The 27,685-nt window shown below is 35.4% G+C and overlaps 2 protein-coding genes across 2 annotated transcripts in view; both read left to right on the top strand.

Annotated features, from left to right (window-relative positions):
* Positions 1 to 19,586, top strand: part of LOC136987379 (nose resistant to fluoxetine protein 6-like) — a 54,164-nt gene extending 34,578 nt beyond the window's left edge. Inside the window, exons 11-15 of the mRNA XM_067285117.1 lie at positions 1,871 to 1,993; positions 2,068 to 2,194; positions 8,642 to 8,813; positions 13,095 to 13,237; positions 18,643 to 19,586. Of these exons, the coding sequence (XP_067141218.1) occupies positions 1,871 to 1,993; positions 2,068 to 2,194; positions 8,642 to 8,813; positions 13,095 to 13,237; positions 18,643 to 18,780 (703 nt within the window). The 3' untranslated portion in view covers positions 18,781 to 19,586. The remainder of the gene's footprint in view (positions 1 to 1,870; positions 1,994 to 2,067; positions 2,195 to 8,641; positions 8,814 to 13,094; positions 13,238 to 18,642) is intronic.
* The window catches only part of DCP2 (decapping protein 2), a 208,154-nt gene that overhangs the window by 26,924 nt on the left and 153,545 nt on the right, over positions 1 to 27,685 (top strand). The window lies entirely within an intron of this gene.

The raw sequence follows: 27,685 nt of genomic DNA, 5'->3' as shown, positions 1-27,685 counted from the left end.
TAGGGTGAGAGTCCAGCGGAAGATATTTTAATTCTTGTTACGAAATGGAATTAGGCACACTTTTGCAAAGGCTATCGAGAGTAAGGGAACTAAAACCTTTTCTACGAACTTGGAGGCCAGTGTTAATTACTCCCCAAATAAATCGATGTTATTTTTACTAGCGAAAGATAAGATCTTTAATAAATCTATTTATTAATTTAAAAAATATTTTATAAGTATTTCAAAAGCAAAAGGAACCCGTTGAGGGATAAAGGGAGACCACTCTATCTCATATAGCCAGCTTTCGACGGCTCCAATTATGAGAGAAAGTATTTAATGTCGTGATGGTTGCCAAGAGAGAAACATGTATTAAAAACTATTTTTGTACTGAGTAACTTTTTTATATCAAATACATTACGGCATCTTGCACATGTTATGTACTGTACAATCTAAGAAATAAGCTAAAATCTGGATATGATGAATTCTTTGGCTTTCAAGTTCATTGACATTTTAAAAAATTAGACAATGTTGAATCTCCAAAGATTATGAATGGCTTTAAATTATTTCTTTGGCAATTACTTATTTAGAAAAACACTTTAACTTGGAAGAAAATTGGACATTTGGCAAATTGTCAATTCTAACTCTTTTAAATAATTCATTTCTAAAATACCAGAAATTTGGTGAAGTTGTAAGGTTAGCCGATTTGGGTGAGAAAATTTTGTCACGACAGTCGGGTGGGCATAGTCAGACTCACCAGTCAGGTTTACCATTTAAAAACCGTTTAATAAAAACATAAAGACCTTACAAACCGTTCTTGTGTGAAGAGATTCACAATCCGAATTGCGGGGAATAAAGTTTGAGAATTCTGTGTCTTCATCGCTGGCAGTTCGATGTGTCAGTGGACAATCTGTAGGCCCCGGGGCGTAGAACATGGTTCGATGGCAATCCCTGGATGAATTGACGAATCTGAAGATTGCTAAGAGACACCACAGTTGACGATGCTTACACAAAATCCGGAAGGTCCGTATCCCAAATATTTCGGGAGCACACACGGCCAAGAGGGGGAAACTAGGATCCAAGAACCAAAAACATCCTTGAAACAATGGTTTTATACCGTTTTTACCTAAAGTCACCTCTCCATTGGTCTCTCATTGTCACCTGGTGACAATTCGAAACCATATGGAAGGCGCGGGAGAGGTCAACGTCGCGACTGAATATGATTCCTCTTCAGTCGCATTTTCCTCGACTTTATTCCCTTCTATTGTTTAAAATGATTTACACAAAAAATCTATTGTTTGATTGAGACATCTAATCTCTCCTGTTCGTATCGGGAAAGGAGCTCTTTAAATTCTTGATTGATATCCCCCGTTCAGGTCCTCGCAAAGTTGTTGAAGATTCAAAGCTAAAAGAAAAGCTGAATTTGAATATGAATGACTTTTTTGGTAAAATAACATTAATTCAAAAAAACTTTGACTATTCAAAGTCCTGAACATTTTACTTTAATTCCCTGTATCTCAGACTAATTCAAATTAACCCCTGTGTATAAGGTCAAAATTGCATGTAATTACTTCCTCTATACTGTATAATTTTTGATTACCCTGTATATAATTAGAAAAATTTTATAAGAAAACGAGAAAACAAATACAAGCTTATTTCTTTAATTTATGCTAATAATGCTAGTAATTTAAAGAAATAAACTTGATTTTAACAGATCTGTACATAAGAGATTGGAAATCGGGAGGTATAAAGACAAGTAAAGTTTTAGAACTTGTATACCTCTCCCAATTTCCAATCTTTAGAACTGTACTTTTCCTTAAAAGAAAGAAAGTGAAGTTTTATGCATATGTTCTTGCTCTTTTCTATTATTTTTGTGTATTTATTTCTGCTGTAGATGGAAATTAATTGGTTTAGTTCTTGGAATAGTTCTTCTTCTTATATCTATGATAATAACAGCAGCTGTAACAGAGATTTACAATTTACCTTTACTTAATGTTCTCATTGGTGATGATCTAAAGTGAGTACAATTACTTTCTCTCTCTCTCTTATTCTCTAAAATAGTTTAAAATAATTTTTCGAACATTTTTACAGATTACAGAATCAGAATCCTTATTTAGATCTTATATATATAAAGCCATACAGCCATTTACCTGTTTATATTATTGGAATGGGAGTTGGATTTTTTATTTTTAAATATCCAAAACCTAATTTGAAAATGGTAAGTGACAGTTCATTTAAAATATGATGTTACTGCATTTTAAATAAGCTACAGTTAAATATCCTTTAAATTTTTTTTCTGATTTGAGACTTAGAAACAATACAAATAAAATTTCATATACGAGATTCGTTTGAGTGTTATGAAAAAACTTTAATATTTCACATCTACATATCATTGGCTATTTTTCCTCCTAGTCATCCATTTAGGCACTTGGAAATACAGGTACTCCTCACTTTACGACCGAGTTCCGTTCCGACGACTACGTCGTTAAGCGAATTGGTCGATAAGCGAGGAGCTTGTGCCGGGAATATAGAATCGTTGTAAAATTATACAAATTATGCAAAAAACTTCAAATTTATTCATAAAAAGACTATTATAGTACGCTTAGTGCGCATGTCACCATTCACCACTGACTGACACTCAAGCCGAGAAAGGGAATTCCTTGAATTGCAGGTTGAAACTCGATTGGTCATAAGTGCGAGTGGTAGTTAAGCAGATAGGTCGTAAAGTGAGGAGTACCTGTACAAAAATTCATCACACGATAGGGTAAGTATCTAAATATCGAGGGTGATTATGTGGAAAAATAGCCCGTTACATAAATGTAAAGCATAAAATATTGTTCTCTGTAGAGATGTAGTCAGATAATTATTTTGGAAGCTTCATCTACTATTTTAGAGTTTTTATTTGATTTAAACTACTAACATTGAAAAGTAATACATATAAAGAAAATTATTACAGAAACATGAACTTTTCCAATATTTTCATCGTTGGAAATTTCGGGGTTTTTAGAAATAAAATACATAATGCCATTTTTGGACTGAATTCATTGTGTCATCTTTATTAATCAATACCATCCCCAAAACTGCAAGAGAACATTACAGTATATTACATTATAGTAAAATTGCAAAAATCTTAAATAATTCCTGAAAGGGCTTAATCATGAAACATTCATAATTGATGAGGAAGTTCCATAAACACTGACGTGCACATCTCATAACTTATCTTTACCTGTAGGCTACTGCGGGAGTCAGAGTCTTCCCTATAGTCGACTTCCTTTGCAACTACTTGTGATAATTTGCATAATAATAAATTTACAGAAAAAAGAATTTGAAGGAATTAAAATTCTATTGAAGTATTGGAAAATCTTTCATATTTTTTTTTTCTGCTCGTATATCTGAAGAGGGTCAGTGAAGAGACTGAAAACGTTTGTTTTTTCTAGAAGTGTTGAAGCACTAGGTAAATTATTAGTTATCTTGTTTCAGTTTCTGTGAATGTTTTTTAATGGTTCCTCAACAAGTCTTCGCTCTTGGGGCCGTATCATTGACAAATCTTGAGATGGAACTGGTAGTAGTTAGATCAGTAGATTAAAGATAAGGATGGCAATGAATTGGACATGGAATATAAGGACAAATGGTGGCAGAAAAACAGAGAAAGGAACAGATCCTGTGTTGCAAAGTTTGGAGAAGAAAATCCATTCTAATTGGATTCAGTTTCTTCTCATTGCTTTCTGATTGGTTCTTTCTTTATATCCAAGTGAAATTGGACCAGATCAGGTCACAAGAAAGATTGATCATTGTATTCAACTCAACTCTGACCAAGTGATGTTTTGCAAACTTTGAAACTATTTTTGAACATTGTTTTCCGTCTTGACACCTAGGAATTTTAGTTATTTTCATTTGACATTTTCTTCTTTCCGAAGTATTTTTTTTCCAATTTCATCTTAATTTTGTCATTTCTATGAGTGCCAAAGTCAAAGTTTGACTTCCTGGTCTGATTAAAAATACTCATTAAAATTTTGACAGGAGCTTGAGTGTTACACAGGACCTCATGCCACTAGATGGTACTAGAGGATAGCTTCTGATAGAAACTGGAAACCCAACATCATTTCCTGGTTGAGATAAAAGTGGGAGTTTGAATTTTAGAAAGTGTAGTTCTGTGTGAGAGGATTATAGAGTAAGACTGACTTAGTGCATATATCATTACAGATTTTTTGGAATATCTGTATCTAGATCAGTGGTGGGCAAACTTTTTTAATGGGGGGCCACAAAGTTTAAGAAATTCTAGAGGAGGGCCAGAATTATAGAAAAAATGCATTTTGTGTCAAAGCTTTTAATCATAATATTATAAAAACATTACAGCATTACACATGTGAGGTTTGCCGATTGGGTGAAAAGATGTCACGACAATCGAGTGGTCAACACTGCCGTGTGGGAGTGGAAGGATTTCACGGAGACAGGTTTTCCATCTCAAAACCGTTTAATAAAATAAAAATTTCTTACAATATTTCCTTGAACAAAGGGGTAACACAGCACAAAGCACAAGAATTAAGTCCAGATAAAGTTTGAATATTCGGGATTTCTTTTCCTACAGTTCGGCGTGGACGGTGAAATGATCGTAGACCCCGAGGCGTTGGGCACGACTTCAGGTGATTTTTCTCCGAGGAACCTGGATGGCTCTAGGCGACACGACAGAGAGGTTGTTTCCTCGATGTCCGAAAAGTTCCCTTCTAATTTTACAGAAGCACACATGTCCAAGATAGGACAAGCCAAGTACTGAGAGAACTAATGACCAAGAACATTCATTCATTCATTCATTCATTCATGTTTATTGACTGAATAATTTACAATTCCCTGTACCTGCCAGAGGCACAACCAGGGAGAAAACATACAATTACAATAGTTTACAATTGAAATAGTACTGAACATGGACGAGTACAGATGCAACAGAGTGGGAAATCACAGAAAAATGAAAGTACAGTATCCGCGCGTCAGCTTGATGCCCGGAGAGGACGTACACAAGAGAACGGGGGCAGTGCTTATGCCCGAAGTGGGAGACTTATCCCAGCCTGAGAAGGAGAGGCTCAGGGTTAATCAAAACCCCTTCAGGGATATTGAAGGGAGGGGAAGAACAATTGGCCCGTACCCAAAAGCCCGTGAGGTAAGCTAATGACCGAGAACGTCACCTCCTCTTTTTCTCGGGGTTTTATACTTTCCTTTGAGTCCCAGATCGAACGTTTCGATAGGTCGATGTCGACTTGCCTCCGCTCTCTAATTGGTCCCCCCTCGTTACGCATTGTAACGAGATCGGAACCCCGGTCATCGGATGAGTCAACATCGACTGACAATTCGATTCCTATCGAAGATGTTCGATCTAAGTACTCAAATTCATCTATTGTTTTAACCTGAGAAGTCCGACTTTCTTGGAAATCTCTACAGACATACCCTTTTATGGACATAAAACATTCATTTTTCGTTTTCCCGTTTTTTCTTGTTGATGGTTTTTTTCAACATAAATTTATAATAATAATAATTATTATTATTGGCTTCTATTCCAAAACAACGAGAAAAAAAATTTCTTTTCCCCTTTTTGCACAAATTCTAGACCCATTTCCGAAGCTTCACACACACAAATGTTACAAATTACCTTTTACCTTAAATAATAATTAATTTAACTTTTATTCGAAGGCCCTGCCATGGTAGGCGTGTGAGACATATGGAATTGTTTTTGATTTTCCATAATATTTTCGAAAGCAGGTTCCAGCTGTGACGAAGCAACTTTCAGCAGTGCGAAAAGGTGTTCATCAGTCAATCGGTTTCTGATTGAGTTTTTCCGCAATTTCATGGTCGAAAAAGTCTGTTCGCACACATAAGACGACGCAAACATCGCCATAATTTTCTGGGCGTGAGCAATCATCTTTGGGAATTCAGATTTCCGCAGTGCTCTATAAAAATCTAGTTTTGTGGAATTCAAGAACAATTGCTTTAAATGGGTACTGCACTGCATTTCAATAATTTCCAACTGCAATTCTGCAGATACATTTTCCGGATCTACATTAAACGGCATCGAGAAAACATCTAGCGATGATTGAATGTTCTTAAAATCTTGAAACCTAGTTTCAAATTCTGTGTGAAGTTTTTTCAACGCCTGACTGAATTCTTTTAGTTTGTTCTCACTCACTGGTGACATGGATTTTAAACGCAGAGAGTGAGTTAAATCGTTCTTCGCCATGCAGTTATAAAACAGAAAAAGCTGAGTTTTAAATGATTTCAGACAACCCCAAGTCTCATCTATAAATTGGTTCTTTCCTTGCAATTTTTTATTTAATTTGTTATAGTGTTCGAGCAAATTGGTAAAAAATGCAAAAAGGGGTACGCCAATCTTTGTCTTCGAAGATTTGGAAATCAGACCATTTGTCTGTTTTATTCTTTAAAAAATCTTGTATTTCCTCTTTTAAATTCCAAACCCGTTCAAATGCTTATCCACAACTTAACCGTATTACTTTCGTGTGGTAAAGAAGGTCAGAATAATCTGCGTCGACTTCAATCAGAAATTCTTCGAATTGTCGGTGTACCAAGCCCCGAGATCGAATCGTATTAATTAGTTTTAAAACCACATTAAGTACATGGGTAATATCTATTGCAGCTTTACAAAGGACGTCCTGGTGAATTATACAATGTAAAAATACAACATCGTGATTAGGATTCTGGTTCCGAAAAATACCTGAAAATTCCGCGTTTTTTCCAACCATATTTGGGGCTCCATCTGTAGTTATATTGCATAATTTTGAAATAGGCGCATTTAAATTTTGAAGACCTTCGGAAAATTCGTTATAAATTATTTGCCCCATCGTTTTTCCTTTTATCGATTGCAAACAAGCTTCAGTAATATTAAATTTGTCGTCAACGCCTCTAATGATTAATAATTGAGCAGTGTCACTTCTATCCGTACTTTCATCCATCGTCACGGAAAAATATTTAAAGTTTTCTATACGCTGCCTAAATTGAGTCGACAAGTTTGATGCAATGGCATCATTTCGCGTTGTTACTGTTTTTCGCGATAAGCTGACAGACTCAAACTCTAATTTTTTCTGGACATAAAATTTTAATCATACTCACCATACAATCTTTTACAAATTATCCTTCCGAGTATGGTTTGTTATTTTTAGCTATTTTATAAGCCACAACATATCCAGCCAGTGTAGAAGTCTTTTGAGCAGTGTTTTGCTTTATAAACACATTCCGTTGAGCAGATATTTTTATTTAGGTATTTTGCATTTACCTTTTTTTCTGCGTCATTCATCAAAGCATATTTGGTTTTTGAATGTTTGGTGTTGAAATGACGAGCAAGGTTAAAATCTTTAAATACCACCACTGCTTCATTACAAATAAGACACACTGGCTTACCATTGTATTCCGTAAAAAAGTATTTCCAAGCCCACTCTTCTTTAAACAGACGACACTCGGACTTTTCGTTTTTTATACGCCATTATCCCAAAAGCGCAGATTTTTTTAAAAACGATTATGAATGTAAAGCGTTACGCGAACAAGCAAGAACAAGAGACAAAATTAACGTAAAACGTGCGGCTCGGTCAGTGACAGCTGGCGAGTGGCGACCGAGTTCACTCGCCCCCGTCGCCCGCGCTTCTCATTTCACCACGCTTTGCGCCCCGTATTACGCAACACTTGAACTACGCGGCTAGTTTAGCTTCACCTATACGTTATGCATCTATTATTCTACTAAGTAGAAGCTATTTTATACTTCTCGACCGTCAAAACGTAATTATAGCAGGCCATATACTATCCATGTCGATGGACCCTCGGCGGGCCGGATTAAATACTTTCGCGGGCCGTACTTTGCCCATCACTGATCTAGATGATCTCTATCAGATATATGTGATCCAACAACACTGGACTCTGGACCCAGAAAGGACTCTTGTCTTGAATCAATTTAAGAGGTGGACATATTCAAGAACAAAGTAGCATATTTAGTTTTGTCTAGACATTATTATGTTGTTGTCATTCTCCATGTATTTCATTTATTTAACCGTCATCTGAAATTTTGTTAATTTCCTTATATATCATGGAACAGAAACGCACTCAGAAAATTAATTAATCAAGTAACCAACACCTTATTCGTTGCCGAGGGATGATCTATGGAATAGATCGAAAACATTTGCTTTTTAATAAACTCCCGTCGAATAAGGTGTTGGTTACTTGATTTATATATCATGTTTTTTTTTACCCTTATATGTATCTATATAAATTCTGAATAAAGATTCTCTTATGTTTATACATGTTTTAGGATTCGTTAACTGTCAGACAAAAGAGTCAATACAGGTATTCTTGCCTGTATTGACTCTTGAAAATGAAAATCTTTCTATGTACACAAAACTTCATGTTAATTTTTTTTTTATTTTTACCTCTCGATACCATGGTGTTACACGGGCTCAATAATAATATACATTATTTAAACTGCAACTGAAACAGAAACTGCAGGATAATTCTTAAAAGTGTAATTATTTAATAAGGTTCATTTTATTCATGGAAATACATTCCAAAACTTTTTCACATTGTTTAAGAATTATTATATTTAATATGCAAGATACAAAAAACTTTAATTTAAAATTAATTTTCATTTAAAGTTACTTGTTTTCTTTTTAAATTCCAGACTTATCAAGTCATTGCTTGGATAGTTGCAATATTTTGCAATATAGCAGTAATATATTCATACAGAAAATATAATAGTAGACCAACCATTATATTGTATTCTTCCATTCATAGAAGTGTTTGGAGTATAGGACTAGCTTGGGTGACATATTCTTGTTCGACAGGACATTCGGGTGAGTATTTTAGAGTTTAATTATATAATTATAATGAGTTTATGAAAATAAACATATTAAATACTTCTAAAATGTAAAATTACTAGTTTTTTTTCTCATGACTAGGTGTATTAATGGATACAAGGCATTTTTACATCATCTTCATTTCTGAATCTTCCATAGGCCAAAGAATAACCATAGAGAAAGGCTGGAAATAACCATAAAGATGGTTATTTCCAGCCTTTCAAAGATCCAAATCTTCGATAGGCCGGAAATAAAGATGATGTAAGAATGCCTTGTGTCCAGCCCCTGATTAAGCCTCTAGCAGATCCTAGACAAAATTTAAATTGGGGCCCCATTTAAATAAGTTGCTTCTAAACAAATTTTATATAATGTGACATTAGCGTAGCTAGCATGGATGACACCTGGTGCGGATATCGTGGTGTCACCCTTTTTAACTCTTTTATAAAACACTATTGAATTGTAATATCTTCGCACTCGAGCAACTTGAACGCTATATTGAATATGCGATGTCGCAATGTATAAGTTTAGATTTAGAAAATAAATCATAACCATACATCAATACTACCACGAGAGGCGGCCCTAGGAAGATTTTTAGATGGAGCGAGATCTCGTGGCGTACATTCCTATAGATGCATGAGTAGCTGTTGACCTTTTTTTTTTTCTTTTCTTTTAGATAATGGCTTATCTAGCAGAACTTAGTGAGCATTCTTAAATACATCCCTTTCTGTCCTATCGAATTTCTTAAGTAGTTTTTAACTTGTTTTAAAGCAGAGAAATCTTCTGCACCAAAGCCAGGCCCCTCCGAATTACAGGTCCTAGATATTTGCCTACTTTGTCTATTTGATAATCCGGCCCTGCTTGTGTCCATTAATACACCTAGTTGTGAGGAAAAAACAAATAAAAGAAGACATGGTCTCGGAATACATAATGTAAAATTATTAATTACTCCTTAATAAACTGCTTTGTTAAGTAAACCAAACAGATATTTCTTTAATTCATTTGAAAGTTCAACAATGACTAGAATAATGGCCAGATACATTACTCGTGTCATCTTTACCTTACAAATGAGTTGAATGATTAAAAGTAAACATTTTAAATAAAGAATATTAACTATAGTTCTGATATTTGAACAAATATTTTTTACATTACAAATGAGCAATTATTTATTGTGACATTGTCACAATGCCAACCTGAAATTTTTAATCATATTTTTAATGTATTTAATTTAAAATATATACTCTCCACCTCAAATCAGTAGTGGCTTGCCTCTGTACATCATACTTTTCCTTTAACAATAGAGTCATGCCAGTGTGAGGTCCCCGAGGGAAGTCAGCATAGTGATATTCGAAATAGTTAACAAAGCAGAAAATTTTTCTCTGATAATCACTGACAAACGAAATGGAAGTTTTTGGCTAGAAATAAATACAATACCTTTTCTTGCGATATATCTAATAATCAGTGGCATATTTGGAACATAACGAGCCCTGGGCGAAGACCAGCTAACAATAGTATATTAGTGATGTCAACTTTTTTTTTTTAGGCAGAGAAATATTTTTCACCCCAAATGGCACTGCTGATAATTGACAGATGTCATCATCTCTCGAAATACAATATCCTTTTTATTTCGCTGTCCATAGCCCGACACGTGTTCTACAGCTATCTTGTATTATCTTGCATGCGTGAGATTGTGGGATCTCTCTTATGACTGGATCTAGTTTCAAGAACTCTCTTGAATCGATCGCGATTAAACCTCGTTTCAGTCGAGATTGAAACAGTCGAGAGAGATCGCACCAAGACATAGTCCTCGACCTTGCTCACAATCTAGATTGAAATGCTTGGTGCGAATGAGGTATAAGGCTCTAGTTTAGTAGTATTATAGAGTATAATACGTATATTTTAATATAATTTAAAAAAAAACAAAACCACTGAGAAATGTTCCGTGTGTTTAACAAGGTTCGGGAAACTGAAAATTTTAACAATGGGTTCGGCCGAACCTGTGCGAACCCGCTGAATATCACCACTGCAAATGGGGACTGTCAATCGAGCAATAAAAGGAAAAAGAATCTCCTTTTTCAACTCAAAGGGGAGAAATTAAAGATCTCGATTAAACAATGGAAGTTTTTTCCGTAAATTATTTAAACAATAGAAAAGACTAAAGTTGAGGGAAACGTGGTTGGAGAGGAGTCATATTTAGTTGCGAAACTGACCTCTCCTGTGCCCTCCGATCGGTTTCGAATTGTCCCCCGGTGACAAGTAAGGGCCAATGAAAGGGTAGCTTTAAGGGAAAAACTTATAAAACTGTGCGTTTCAAGGATGAGAGGTTCTTGGTTCGTCATTCTTTTATCCTGTAAATTGATGCTTGATGGAGAGATCTTCGGGAGGCTTTCCGCCCTCCAGTTTAATCGGTACTTACTGAGATTCACCTTTTCTCTCGAGACTTCCGATCAAAGCTGTGCTGTATGCCCCGGGGCCATCAATAGCAATGTCCGTCAACAACAGACAGAAGGAAAAACTTCATACTGAACGTCAGACTCTTGTGTGTACTTTTATCTCACTTCCCAAGCTGTGTTATTTCGAACTTTGCAAAACGTTGTAAGAAACTTTTTGTAATATTAAACAGTTTGAGATGGAAAACCTGCCTCAGTGAGTCTTTCTACTTCTACATGACAGTATTGACCGCTCCATTGTCGTGACACTTTCCACCCAATCAGCTAACCTCACACCAGTAATCCTTCTAACACCTTTCGGGGGAACATTTTTGAATTGAAATAACAAGACTTTTGGTTTGCATTAGAAGTTCATATATAGTTAATCAGGACTTCTGCCCTTAAAGTTTCCATATTTAGTCTCATCTTACATCTATCTAACTCCATTCACAAGATTAACGAAAGACAGACAGACGAACGACAGTGGGAATTTATAGTTCTACAATTTTTCAAATTGCAATCCAATTACATAAAATATAAAATTGAATTACCATAATTTCTTACAGATAACCCACAGGTTATCTGTATTTAAAAGATAAATTGAAAGTAGTGTGGGTTATGTCATCAAGTGGATTTTTCACCAATTTTAAATTACAATTACAGGGGGTCCTCATTTAAAGTGGCTAACTTTCATAATAATTATTCCACAGATGCAGCAGGTATCAGTAGAATTATATTCTTAATATTACTAATTTGATGATTCAACCACTAAAGTATACTACCAAATTTGCAAGCACAAGGCTGTAGGCCATTTTTGAAGTGTGCCACCACTGAAAATATCCATACATATGCGACGTCAGACAAGTAGTTTAATCGGTTCTATCTTCTTAGAGCACTCTTGGAAATTGTAACTGATGTTACCAGTAACTGACGGTAGTTACCAAAGCGTTCAGAAAATGAGACCTAAATAACCAACTGCGTTTAAAAATCACTATTATGACATCACTGGTTGTCCTGCAGTACATACCGAAGTAACCGTGTGTGCTGCCAAATTTTTAAATTATTAAAAGTGTATCATGACAAAAAAAGGTTGAGAATCACTGCTGTAGGCATTAACATTTTTGCCTTTATGTGGGGCCACCTCTTCTAATAACCCAATAATTCCTACAGACATACTAAAATGCTCCACGACTCTTTTCAATATCATTACAAATGACATATCTGTACTGTAAATTAATAAAATATATACAATTTTTAAAATTAAAAACTAGAAATCAACAGTTAAAAAATAGATAAATGAATGATTTAATATAATTTGTTCAAATATCAGTTATGATGATACTTGAATGATATGTTGATTAATAATAAAAATGTTATTAATTTTACAGTGGCGTAGCAAGGGGGGTGCAAGAGGGTCTTCTTTTTTTTTTTTTTTAACTCTTTTCACCCTGTGGGCACTAAGAGGGCCTCTTATAACAAGCCCATTATGGGTTCGGCCAGGCCCACAATGGGGCGGCCAGGTGGTATGGGACGGGGACCGACATATCCGGACAGATCACCCCCCGAAATATTCCTGGGGATTTTTTGACCCGTCCGGATTCGATCCCGGGTCCCCCAGAGCAGCAGGCTGCTAACCTTGACCGCTCAGCCATCCGGCCTCTGCAAGGATGTCTATCATGCACCGGGCGCCACTCACAGAGGAGTGTCCAAATGGTCTCCAAGCTAAACTATATGTGTTTCTGGAGGGGGCGCCAATAAAGTGTCGTGTCCCAGATGCCAGTTATGTTCGCTACACCACTGTAATTTTATGTCTGTTTTATATTTTCTAATTTTCTTTTTTCTATTTTTTTAGGTTTTATAAATAAATTCCTTTCTTGGAAAGCATTTGCTGTTTGTAGTCAGCTGACTTATTGGTCTTATTTAATTCATTTCTTCTTTCTACTTGCTAAATCTGCATATGTGAGAGATAATTTTTATTTCAATCATTACAATATGGTAAATATTTTATTTTAAAAATTTTAATTAAACTGAATAAAACTGAAACTGCATTAATTTAATTTCTGGCTTACTTATAGGCTTGTAGTGAGTATGATACAGTCTCGCTATGGTCTGGAAAGTAAATTTATGTCATAAGCATATATTTTATTGACATCATCACAGTAAAATTTACTATCTTTTGATAAGATAAAATTGAATTAGCCGATGTGGTTAATTTAATGAAGTAATCAATACTATTAATCTCTCATAAACCTTTAACTGGCGTGAAGTACAAATAATTGTCTGAGCAAACGTTTTTGGATTCCTCCTAGGCTGTGATGATATTCGAAATATTTAACAAAGGGTTCGCTAGCAGAAAATTTTTCCCTAACAATCACCGACGAACAAAATGGAAGTTTTGGCTAGAAATAAATACAATACCTTTTCTTGGGATATATCTAATAATCAGTGGCGTATTTGGAATGTAAGGGGTCCTGGGCGAAGATCAGGTAATAATAGTATATTAATGCTATTGACTTTTTTTTTTTTTTTTTTTGGCAGAGAAATTTTTACCCCGAATAGACAGATGTCATCGTCTCTCAAAATACAATATCCTTTCTATTTCGCTGTCCATAGCCCGACATGTGTTCCACAGCCATCTTGTATTATCTCACGTGCATGAGATTGTGGGATCTCTCTTATGACGACCTTGCTCACAATTTAGATTGAAATGCTTGGTGCGAACGGGGTGTAAGGCTCTAGTTTAGTAGTGTTACAGAGTATAATACGTATATTTTAATATAATTTTTAAAAGAAACAAAACTACTGAGAAATGTTACGTGTGTTTAACAAGGTTCGGGAAACTGAAAATTTTACCAACGGGTTCGGCCGAACCTGTGCGAACCCGCTGAATATCACCACTGCTCCTAGGTCGTTCTTCAAGCTATGAATTGTTTGTAACGATTAATCAGAATGAAGACCAGCTATTTGGAATGATATTTCAGCTGATTATGGAATATCATTCCAAATGGCTGGTCTTTGTTCTGATTAATTGTTACAAATGATTCATAGCTTGAAGAAGGACCCAGGAGGGATTCGTAAACGTTTGCTCGGACGGTTATTTGTTATTTTTGACCCAGTTAATGGGCCATCTTCAAACATGAACATAGGTAAGAAGCAGTACACATATGACCAATATCCAGCAAAAACTATAAAAATGTACATAAAAGCAAATGTTTTCACCTATGTTGAATGGTCATCATCAGGCTAAAATTCTTTTGTAGTTCAAATGCAGCTGTTAGAATAAATGGTTCTTCTGTTCAAACCATTTATTTAAGAAATACATTTGAACTGTAAAGGTCTTTTAGCTTGATGAGGACCATTCAACATGGGTGAAAACATTTGCTTTTATGTAGTTTCTTGCTGGATATTGGTTTTATGTATAGTGCTTATTTATATATATATATATATATATATATATATATCCAGTTTAAATCATTGAATTTAGATGTACCATAAAAAAAATGCCTCTTACATCTGTTTACATCTGACGATGCCCTATTTACAATAAAATCATAAACATTTCATTCACTCTACTAGGACAACCATCCTAACTATCAGTGACAAACTTTAGAGGCTATTAGTCTGACAAGGGAGGTTGTGACATGGGCCTTGATGATTTCAATAGTATTGTTTGTGCAGATAAGCCTTGGTATAAACCTTTATTGAACAAAGGGAGAAAGTGCACTTCTCAACTGTTTTCAAGAAAGTTGAAGTGAAAACATTCTGAGTGACTTATGAGTAAGTTTTGTAAAAGTTTTTGTCAAAGGCTACATGGTTCAGTGGCAGCATGCCTTATTCATATTTGTAGATTTCTGGTTTGCATCTTGAGTGAGGTTTTTGCAAATCAATGCAATTTTTACATAATTGTAAAATATAGAGTGTCTGAGAAAGATCTTTATCATTGTAAACATTAATAATAAAAATACTAACACATGAAATGAAATGCAGTTTGCTGCAAAAGAATAAAGACATCTAAGAGTATTTTCTGGTATCGATTGTCTGAGGTAGATGGATTGATTGGTCTTGGAGGACCCATATCTTGGCCTCCGCGATCGGCCAACATAACTCCACTGGATTTCTTTTTTTCAGGTTATGTTAAAGACAGGGTTTATCAAACATCTGTTTCTGATATATCCATTTTAAAGGAAAGGATACAATTAGCAATCCTCACTGTTACACCGCAAATGTTAAAAAACACTTGGAGGGAAATCGAGCAGAGTTGTCATTGTTCATGCTACTGTACTAACAGAGCTCACGAACTGTACGTGAATTGTATCCTTTCCTTTAAAACGGATATATCAGGAACAGGTGTTTGATAAACCCTGTCTTTAACATAACCCAAAAAAAAAAGAAATCCAGAAGAGTTATGTCGGGCGATCGCAGAGGTCAAGATATGGGTCCTCCAAGACCAATCAATCCATCTACCTCAGACAATCGATACCAGAAAATACTCTCAGATGTCTTCATTCTTTTGCAACAAATTGCATTTCATTTCACCTGTTAGTATTATTATTATTAATGTTTAGAATGATAAAATCTTTCTCGGACACCCTGTACATGGTTTTATACATTTTGTCTATTTATTTTGTATTGCTAATGTGCATTTTCTCATCTTTAAAAATTTCTTTTTATAATTGCTGTTTGTTGAAAATAAATTTAAAATTTGTTTTTAAATTTGCATAATTAATTAGTTTCTGATTATATTATTCTCATGTTATAACGTCTCTAACTCAAACGTCTGTAATTTGAATTGAAATTGTGCTTCATTTTCAGCACTTGGTAGGTTTCAGTGGAATATCAGGGAATTTAATATCTTCAATTTAAATTTCCTCAACATAAATTTTCTCCAAGTCAAAGAATTTCACAGTCCTCCGACGCAGATTGCAACTTCCCCGACTTGAAGTATTACATTTATTCTATCCAAAGTGATCCTAATTATCAGATTTCCATAAAATTTTCATACAGTTAGTTGTATCTATTGTCCAACACCCATTTGCCGACAACATTCCAGTCCAAAGTGAGAGAACCTCTCACTTTATCTCAACAAGATGTACCGCAAAACTGTTTGATTCCATTAGTTACATTAAACATTTTGTTGGAAGGTGTTGCACAGGCTATTTAAAACAAAAACACTATCATAGATTATTTTTTTATATAATGCAAGAGAGGCAAAAATACAAATCTATTCAGAATTGGCATTTTTCACTCTACTGTTCTCTAACTCGAATTGTCCGTATAACTCAGTTTTTTCTTGCCCGTTGGAGCCTTGAGTTAGAGAAGTTTTACTGAAATTATCTTATGTAAACTAGTATTGATTTGAAAAACCTCACTCATCAAGATGCAAACCAATAGTCTCACGAGATGATAATGCTTGTTGCCACTAAACCAAACAATCTTCAACAAAAACTTTGGCAAAACTTACTCAAGTTGCTTAGAATATTTTACTTTGATTTTCTTGAAAATCCTTGAGAAGCATGTTTTCTCCCTTTGCACAATAAAGATTTATAATGAGGTGTGGCCGTCAGCCATATTGTTTTCTTGCTTTTTTTTTTTAGTTTATAAGTTACAAAAACATATGCATATATATATTCTTTCTTTCTTCTTCCTTCATTTCTACTTTATTTCTGTTCCTTTATCTCAACCATTATTGCTGGAGGGGAAGGATTACCCCTTCTAAGAATCGAGGGTATTAGGACTTCCCCGAATTTGGGGAGGGCAAACAAAAGAAAAGAAGGAGCCCTGATGAGGACACTTTTCGGCTGGACCTTGAGAAGGACGGAGGTGCAGCGATCGACTCGAAAGAAAGAGAAAGGAAAGTGGCTGCAGGACCGTCGAGGCCAAAGGAATATAGATACGAGGCCTAGAGAGTGCCGACGGAATCGAAGAACATCGAGGGCACGCAGTTGGACAAGGAAGAAGGGAATAAAAAGGGCTGCTATTGTGGAAGTACACTTTATCGAAGATATCGATCAACGTGAACCCGGGTACTTTCTATCTGTCTCTATATACTTTCTGTCTTTCCTAAGTCTATCCATTTCCCTTTCACATTAGTTTTTAAGGTAGATATAAGTTTAGTTTTTAAGTCGGGTGTAAAGGTCTTGTGTTACGTGTGCGGGTGTAATTGTTTGTAAGTGGCAACCCCCTTCCTCAGTGAGGTTATTCCAGTTGGGGTCATTTATAAATAATAAAGAAAAGAATGGTGTTCCGGAAGAGAAATAAAAAAGCGTTTAATTGTATATAAGTCTCTGTTTAAGTCAAGTTTAATTGTATATCCTACTTGTGACGCGTATTCGCGAAATTACAAATCTCTCTCCACGAACGACCACAGAGGTTTAGCCATACAAACAGTATTACTGATATCCCGAGCACCATGTCATAACCTCTCCTTGTAAGCTATAATCTTAATTTTAACCTGGAAATATAGTAAGTGCAATATATTTAAATATAATCACATAGTATTTGATATCATATGAAAATTTTTTAGTTCCTAATTCTAGATTCTTTATTACTTTTATAGGAAAGATTAATTATAATAAATAATAATAGATCTTTAAATTTATAATAAATATTAAATTATTAGTAAACTTAGAAAATATACAAGGGTCTTCTAAAACAAATTCTTTCATTTTGAATTACTGTAATTATGTTAATTATTACCCAAGAAGTATGTGAGCTACACCAATCGATAGAGTAACTGTCCGAGTTTCATCTCCCATCTGGATTCAAACGTCTTGTTGTTTTCTACTTCTAGAAAGTGCCATAAACAAAAATAGAGATTCCACAATAGAGAAAGTATTTTGTGCTCTGCAGTTTGCAAATTTGAAATTGCTCATCATTGTATAACATGAGTAATCTGCAGAAGCTGTAGAATTGTGGCTGCTGTGGGAGCAGCAATAACAGATATAGCAAGCAGCAGCGCCGCTAGCTGTTTGAGTGCCCGTGTGCAATACCGATTATGCCGCCCCTGTTTAACTACGACTACCTACGCTGAGCTTGCCAGCAACCAATTTCCCACCCCCTGGACTTGCCACCCGCATGCAGTGCACGCCTTCCATGCCCGCTTATGGCGGGCCAGATAGCAAGCATAGGAAGAATTTGGGTATTGCTTGGATGTGTGTAATGTGACATGAGGTGCAAACATTGAGAAATTGTAATGGGCAAATGTGAATCTTGTACATTAAAACATTGGAAAACTGTCCATTACAACAGTATCAAATAATAACTAACATAATTACAATACTTTAAAATGGTAGTATTTGGAAGACCCTGTATTTATTGTAGCTAACATTAATACATTAAAATTACAGTATATAATGTTCTTTAATGAATACACATTAAAAAATCATTTTATTCTTTTACAGGTCTATACAGTTTTAGGACATATTGTTCTCTCATTTGTTACTGCATTCATACTTCATATCATGGTAGAAATGCCTTTTACTAAATGGGAAAAGATATTTTTCCAAACAAAGAAAAAGCAGGAAACATTTGAGACTTAACAATTTTTCAATGATAGAAAATTTCTTATGACTATATTATTAAATATAAATTTTGTACCAATACCAAACTTCGAGGCATATTGTTTACTTTTTGAAAATGGTGTTTCAATCCAATCTGTTAATGTAATTTTGATCTGAGAAAAAGAAATTCATCGTAATCTTATGCATTCAACTCATCTTGGAGAAGGGGCACTAGAAAAAGTAAATCTAGAAGAGAGGAATAAAAAAAGAGAGAGGGAAGTCTAAACAAAATGGGTTAATGTAACCCTTGGTGCCAAGATGGCGGCTCATCTCTGATTCCAGCAAGGAAACAGTGGGACGCACGTTCTAACCTAACCTAACCTATTCTAATAAATTACCGTAATTATTAGCAACCAAATTATTAGAATAGGTTAGGTTAGGTTAGAGCATGCGTCCCACTGTTTCCTTGCTGGAATCAGAGACAAGCCGCCATCTTGGCACCAAGGGTTACATTAACCACAAAAGGTTGTATTTAATAGTAAAACCATTAGTTCATTTTGTGTATTACATACAATATATATAATTAAGTATAATTAATTTTATATCTCGGACACTAAAAAATCTACATAATAATGTTAATTGCAAACAAGTATATTTATGAATTTGTTGAATTTATGACTTCTTACAGGCATACAGTATTCAAGCTGAATGTACTTTAATCAATTTCTATATACTGAATTAAAATTGTTATTTATTCTTAATATTAATGCTTTAATTAAAATGTAGTTATTTAACCAAAACGCTCTAACCTGTTACCGGTGTGCACTCTCTAGACGACCATCAACACAAAATCAACGGAAATCGTTCGTTACTAACGTTTTTGAACCGAAATACTGGTGATTTTGTGTTGATGGTCGTCTAGAGAGTGCACACACCGGTAACAGGTTAGAGCGTTTTGGTTAATACGTTCCGGTGTTGAGTCAATGATATGTATCATAGTTATTTATGTAATTTATAAACATCTTGTATTGATAAATTCAAAGTCCTTATTTACTTCAGAGAAATCCCTATTAATTTAATTACAAAATGATCAATTATTAAATAAATATAAACATTTTAAGAATAAGATTCACAGATGTGATGTCGACATTCCAAACAGAACAGTTTTGAACCTGTGATGAGCCACAAGTCGATGCACGGTTCTTCTATAACAGCATTTTGTATGGATTTACAAAGACGCGCAGATGTTCTCATTACCGTATCTCGTTCTTTTGAATTAATTTGACAATTCACACATTGTTTCGTAAGTAGATCTGGCTTATGAAATCTTTCAAATTCTACATTCATTTTCTGAAACACACAATTTCATTTGCCATCGCAAGTTCTTACATACTCATATTCAAGTTCTGCAATAAAACTTTCATTGAAATGAATAGGGTTTTTATAAACTTCCTGTATGAGTCTAATAATCAATTTAAATTTATATTTAAGTACCATTTCTCTAGCACTTTCAAGCAACCATGTGGTAACCATAACAGATCTCTGCTAAATCATTTGTAGCCAATGCAAGTGAATGGATATAAATAATTCTGTAGAGTTCTGTCACAGTTGTGTCACTGTCAGGTGATGGACCTGATTGCTCACAAGTATTAGAGAAATAGTACTTAATTTAAATTTGCCAGTTTCAATAATGTAGAATTTGTGAATTCTTTTTATAAATAATTATAATTAAACATAGTCTACATTGAATGTTTTTGTATTATTGTAAATTTTGTGAAATTATATTATTTTTTAATCTTTAAGAATTGTTATAATATACGAATTAATTAACATAACGTAAAGTATATAATTTTAAATGTACACAAACATTACATTTTTATGAATTTTTATGTAGACTAATTGTATTGAATCTGGTATCTAAGTAATAAAAATATAATAATAAATCCCTGTTTTTTTTACTGGTGAAAAATAAAACAATATTACATTATATTTATAAGATAATATATTATTTAATTAATTGGATTTCCCATATTTTTAGCAAATGGCAGAGTGATACGGATCGGCTCCATTTTTACTTTTCCACTGTTATATATAACAGGGAAAGTATGGCGATGGGTGAAAAAAATTCGGGGTTTTTCCCTATGTACGGATGTTAGTGTGTATGGGGAGGGCACGATTTTGTTCACCTACTTTGAAACTTAAAATGGTTAAAAACTCAGATTATTTGGGCATACCACAATAAACTTGATGACGACAATGGATATTAATTAATAGACTTGTTATCCATTATTAGAAGCCAATCTTCAAATTTCTGGTATTTTGGAAATGAATTACAGTACAATCGCACACACAATCGCACGTGAATTACACAATCGCAATTTTTTCGCCGTGTTAAATGAACCCGTGGTATAGGGGGGTCTACCCCTATACCACGGGTTCATTTAACACGGCGAAAAAATTGCGATTGTGTTCGTATAACACGGTGGGTACGTTCGTTAAGTCAAACGAGAATGACGTCATCGTTATTCTTGTTTCGTTAGACTTTTCGAACGATTCGTTATAACTAAATGACTGTTTCTAAAATCGAAGATATGAATGTTGCTAGTGCAGCCTTATCGAAAATATTTTTCTTTGGTTGCTTCGGATGGACAGTTATTTCAATCATTTCACCTTTTAATTCACAATTTAAACACTCGAGTAGATCTAGAAACATCGATATCGTCGGGCGCCATTTTCTTAACGAAGTAAACTAACTCTTTCCTTCGTGAGCTTCGTTAGAGAGTTTCGTTCGATACGTCATCACCGCGGAGCATGCGCACTGAGCGAGACTACTATTTTTCGAACGATTCGTTACTAACGCGTTTAACTCGTTCGACTTAACGAACGTACCCGGTAAAACGTCATCGCCGACTCGTGTCGCGACAGGATTGGTCGAATCTGGACCAATAGCGGATATTGTACAAACCGTTGAGTTTAAACCTAGCAGCGGACCTACAAAAAAACATTTATTATTCAACGGCCATAAAAATTATATTTTTATTAATGATGTCTCCAAAGTTCAGCGAATTTTTCGCAGAAAAATAACTTATCAGGAAACGCGCCCGCTGTTCGACGAGCCGCTCCGCGACGAAAACAAGCTTTCGAATGCATGGCGTTTTCGAACGGTGCGCACTCGGTAAGTATTCCTACAATTTTTTGTTTATAGCATAGTTTATATGGATTATTCCCAAAAAATTATACGCGATTTGAAAATGTTGAGTCAAATTATTCTAGAATCGATTAATTTTATGGAAGAAAACCTTTCAAACAGCTGTAGCCCCTAAACTGTACACGTGCCGGGCTGTGATTGGCTCATGTATTTAAGTGACTCGTACAACACGGACTCGTACAATACGGATTCATAGGGGGTCTGATGTATTCAAAAGAGTTAGAATTGACAATTTGCCAAATGTCGAATTTTCATCCAAGTAAGTAGTTGCTGAAGAAATCGTTTAAACTCATCGATAATCTTTCGAGATTCAGTATTATCAGTCTTATTTTTTAAAATATCGATAAACTTGAAAGCCAGAAAATTCCTCGTCATATCGAGATTTCAGCTTATTTTTTAGATTCGTCAAAATATTGAAAACATCTGCTGAAGAAGTTTTGTTCTTCTTTAGCTCTTCAACAGTTAAGCTAAATATCGGCATTACGTGTTGCGAGAACAATAAATATGTTTCAATAATTAGCGTAATTTCTGTTGAATAGTCATCAATTAAAAGCAGTTTGAATAATTGTTTAGAACAATCAGTTGGTATGCTTAAGAAATAAGAACTTAAGGTTTTCGCTGGGCATGGCTTCAAAAAGAGCCGCGTAGTAAGCACGTCTAAGAATTTCACTGAATTCTCTTTCTACAAATGAATGAAAAGCTTTAAGAGTTTCACGTCTCTCGCTTTACCATAGATTTAACCGTAGATTTTCAGCGACAATATTTTCTGTGTACATTCAAGTTTCCAATAGCAGATTTTAATGTGCTATTGGAAACTTGAACATATGTGCTATTGGAATGTATACTTGAAAATATGTGCTATTGGAATGTATACTTGAACATATGTGCTATTGGAATGTATACTTGAACATATGTGCTATTGGAAACTTTACATACTACAGTAAACTGTAGTATGTAAAATGTGAGCATCGCAATTAGCTTTAACAACACCTTCATTTAATTAATTCTTCCAAAATTACATTATACGTTATTTGCACTAAAACACAAAACTCTTTTCCAATCTATTTGCAAATTGGAACATTCCAGTTGCGCTTTCATCTGCATTCTCGAAAAAGTCAATTATATAATTCACTGTATCGAATTCCATATTAAACTATTGAACACACACCGGAAACATTTTCGTGTTTTTTTATTTATTTATTTATTTATTTATTTATTTGAAGAATCAAGGCAGAAATGTAGAAGTGGATCATGATGTTTCAATTCGTTACAATTGCTTCAGATTTTCTTCTACCCCAAGATGTTCATGTTCCTACTTTGAAATCTTGGTAAATTTTTCAATTTAAGAAAGGTCTATACTTTATCAGAAAATGTCGAAATATAAACTCGACCCCTTCTATTTCACTCGGTATAGTCGGTTAGTAATAATGCGAAACAATGAATTAAAAGAGTAGTAATAATGCACAATACCGGTTTTTTGCACTTTTCGAATGCTTATATTTGTGAGGTCCCAAAAGCGGGTTGACATTAAACATTTATATTAGAAAATTGTTAAAACGAAACGAAACTAAAAAAAAGGAAAACTCTCCATTGTTAAAAACAGAACAAAGATCGGATTAGTTGTTCCAGTCATATGAAACTGCCACGAGAAAAGAAACGCTATTGATGTAAAACAGAACGCAATAATTGTAAACGAGCGTCCTCCAGTAGAGATGGACCTTTGACAAGGTGCTCGTATACAAATAATTAGAATATTTTGAAAACGGGAAAGGTTGATGACAAAAAAGGAACATCGCGTCGGGTCGTTAAAATTTATAAAACGTCACAGACTAGACATCAATGGGGAAAATATGAGCGCGAGTTCCAAAGTTTCATCAACACTTTCCATCCAGTGTTAACGGATGGTGTCGAGTAGATTCTTCGAAGCGGATCTTTCTCGTGAATCGAACAGGGGTCGTTTTTTCGTTTAGGAACGGACATGGGACCAATCGGGGAGCGCGGAAAAAGGGACGTAGAACCGATCGGGAAGAAAACGGAGATCGAGAAGGCCGTACACGACAGAGGACTTTCTGAGAGGCTTCAGAAGACACTAGACGTGTACGCCAAGGTGTCCAGCGAGAAGTCCGCCGCCATTAGCCTACGAGTCTTTTCACCTGCCGCTGCCCCGGGGCCTACCTTCGAGAGACGATAGAAAGCACCCTCGACATCTAAACGTTCGAACATTCAATTGTGTAAAGAACTGTGCATGGTGAGAGTTGTTTTGTGTTTAAATAAATGGGTTTTTTGTGAGATACTTGTCATCTGTTTCCTCCGCCACACCCACACGACCCTAGACCATCCTGTCACGGGATTAACGATTCCCCCCCCTAGACGTCGGAGAACTTACACTTGTGAGAAGTGGAATTTAAGTCCCCAATCTCCACCAGGTCAGCGAATTTACATATTGCAGTAACCGCTTTATACAAAATCTCGAAATTTTGCACACTACCTAAGTAAATAATTTTCCTTCGAACGACACTAGATATTGAAAAATACCATAGGGTGTTTGGGGGCAGAAAAATCGACCCCCGAAAATCGGAAGCTCTGATTCCTGCAGTGGCGTGCCGTCATTGGAAGCGGTGGAAGCGCCGCATCCACCTTACAATGACCTTCCCTTGTATTTTCTAAAATATAAATTTTCGTATTTTAACGTACTTTGAATTAATTAAAATTAATAATTTATTACAACTGCATTATGTATCTTATTAAAAAATTCCATACTACTTGTGAAAAAAACGATAAGATTGCTATTGTATATTCGAATGTCAGTGGCGGAATGGAAGCGCTTCCGAGACAGCTTTCACGGCGAGAATAACTGAATGGTGTAAAGCAGCCAGAGGGCATTGGCGCATGCGCTTTACAGAGCATCAACCTCAGCCGGTTTAGCTGATGGAAACTACACACGTGTAACGCTTCCAACGATTCTATCCCTTAGCCCTCTTTTTTTTAACTCTTTCCGCCCTGTGGGCACTAAGAGGGCCTCTTATAGCAAGCCCATTATGGGTTCGGCCAGGCCCACAATAGGGCGGCCGGGTGGTGAGGGACGGGGACCGACATATCCGGACGGACCACCCCCCGAAAAATTCCTGGGGATTTTTCGACCCGTCCGGATTCGATCCCGGGTCCCCCAGGACGGCAGGCTGCTAACCTTGACCGCTCGGCCATCCGGCCGCTTCTATCCCTTAGCCACTGGCAGGGAGCTGTCTGACTAAGTGAATTGTTTAAGATTTAAAAAGTAAAGAATATTTAATGTTATTTTTAGGTACGTACGTTTATTGCAAAGTTATATTTAATTACAGTATAATTAAAAGAATATTATAATTATATTGACAGATTTTCAGACATAAAATCTTTAGAATTTTTATCACTTTTAGATGTTTTTCATAATATTAAAATTATGAACAATTTTTCCAAGCGTGTTTTAATTTTTTAAATTAAGTAAATTTTATGGGAAATTTTTTGATTTATCTAAATTACGTAGCGAATCGCAATATTTATATTCGTGTCCGGACTATATTGACAAGTAACTCTTAGACATAAAACATATTATAATTAATGTCGATCCGAACAAAAACGTACTAAAAGAATTATATGATTTAGTATCATTAATTTTTATGGTACCATCTACCAGTGGGTGTGTTGAACGCAGTTTTTCGACCACGGAGCGAATTCATACATTGGCCAGAAACACTCGGTCGCTAGCGTTGCTTTCGATAGAAAAAGAACTTGTAAATACGTTGATGGAGTCGACGACCAGCGACTTTTATGATAAAGTAATTAACGACTTGGCGGAAAAAATCGCCGAATAGAATTAGTTTATAAAAAATTAAAAAAACAAGTGTTTCTATCATTGTATGTATTATTGTAATGTATGTATTATTTGTATTTTAGAACTAAAATACATAAATTGTTTATTTTTGTCATTTTCAGTATTTGTTTAAAACTTTTATGGAAATGTCATGTACTGGACAGGTCTGACCCGTCACGAAAGACGTGAAAAAACGGTTAATTTAGAGAAAAATTTATTCGTTTAAAAAAACATAGGTAAAAGTCGTTTGTAGTCGGACACTCATTGTTTATATCAAACTGCGAGGCAGAAACCATAAATCGCGGAAGGAAGTCGTCCTATGATCGGTGGAAGATCGAATTCATCTTCGATTTTGACTTTTTTCTCTCTCCAGGTAAGAGTGTCGTTACGTTTAATAACCAGGGACCAACCACTCGGGAAGCGTGATTGAGAGAGAACGACCAATCAAAATGGATGAAAGAAAGAACGGAGATTGATATAATCCCTCCCCGTGCCTTACAGACTAGTCAACGCCACTGTCCCGCGGCCACCTTCGATCGACCATCGAAGAACCACATCGACGCTCAGGACGTCCGAACGGCTGATTGTCCTAAAGCAAACTATTTTGTACATAGTGTATGTTTATTTTATGTTAAAATAAACGGTTTTTGTCAGATACTTGTCGTCTTTGTCTCTACAGCCACCACCCATGTACGAATGGGCCCTAGACCATTACTGACGAGCAATTAACTGACTGCCCCTGGAATTCGGCTTCTTACAGAAACAGCTTCCCTATCATCAAATGTCACGGCACGCCACTGGATTCCTGTATATGTTGTCAGTTAGTGACTTCTTTAGTGTCTTATATCTGGGTCACTACCGTGACTCCCGATATAAAACACTAGATTATTGGATCAAATTTCATCCGTTATTATTAAATACAGAACGTCCTCAATGTACTGTACGTCATACTTAAGTTCCTAAAACGCGTCGTAAACGAAATGGTGTACATCGAATATCAATTTCTCACCGAAATAATATATTATGTGACGTTGCCGATCAACTAGAAACAATTTATGTGTGTCTAATGTACAATAAGAAACTGTTTATATGGAAGTGTCGCTACTTTAAACACCTAGTATAACAAGGTGACGGCCGGACGTTTGAGCAATTAAGACTTCAGTCTACCGCTCAGCGGTCGATTTCGGGCTGTTGAAGAACCTAGGGCTATCTGTACCTGATGTGTCGAGACAGTCCAGCAGCCCAAATTGTGGATCTTCAGAAACCGACGATGGGTAAGATTAAAACGGCCCTCCATAAACAAAACAAAACAAAAAACCACCAGCTGCCATGTTGCAACTATGATGAAATATACAATAAGCACGAAGATCTTTAATTATCTAAGGTAAGAGTTAGCAATACTAAAATACGAGCGAAATTTGTGCGCAGATAATTTCTTATCACACTAAATTTAACAGAAAAATTTATCACAAAACAATTATTGATGCTAATGTCCGAAATTCTATTTAATCCATGCAAGATGTGTGATACCAGAGCCCCTTCGGCCGCCAATTTAAAGTCTTTTAATCTTTAAAATTGGCGTTTCCACTTCCCGTAACGAAAACCCAGGGGTTGGATTTGCGGGAAGCGAGTGTTCGGGTTGTTTCATTGTGTGGAATTACACAGAACGTTGCGCTTGACTTGTAAGTGCGTGAGTGCGAGAATTCGAGTAAAAGTTAAACGGTGTATATCTTTGTGTACAGTGATGTTGTGCCCGTGTGTGTGTGTGTGTAATCGAAGATTCTTAAGAAGTTTATAAGTATATTTTATCTGGAAAATATTCTTCTCGCGCGTAATATAAAAAACAGATTTTAGATAAAATTTTCTCCCTTTAGATTTAGTAAAATATC

The sequence above is a fragment of the Centruroides vittatus genome, unplaced genomic scaffold (genome assembly GCF_030686945.1).
Source record: "Centruroides vittatus isolate TY-2023 unplaced genomic scaffold, ASM3068694v2 scaffold_1519, whole genome shotgun sequence".
NCBI lineage: Eukaryota > Metazoa > Arthropoda > Arachnida > Scorpiones > Buthidae > Centruroides > Centruroides vittatus.
The sequence above is the reverse complement of the archived record's forward strand: the minus strand, read 5'-3'. Positions and strand labels throughout refer to the sequence as shown.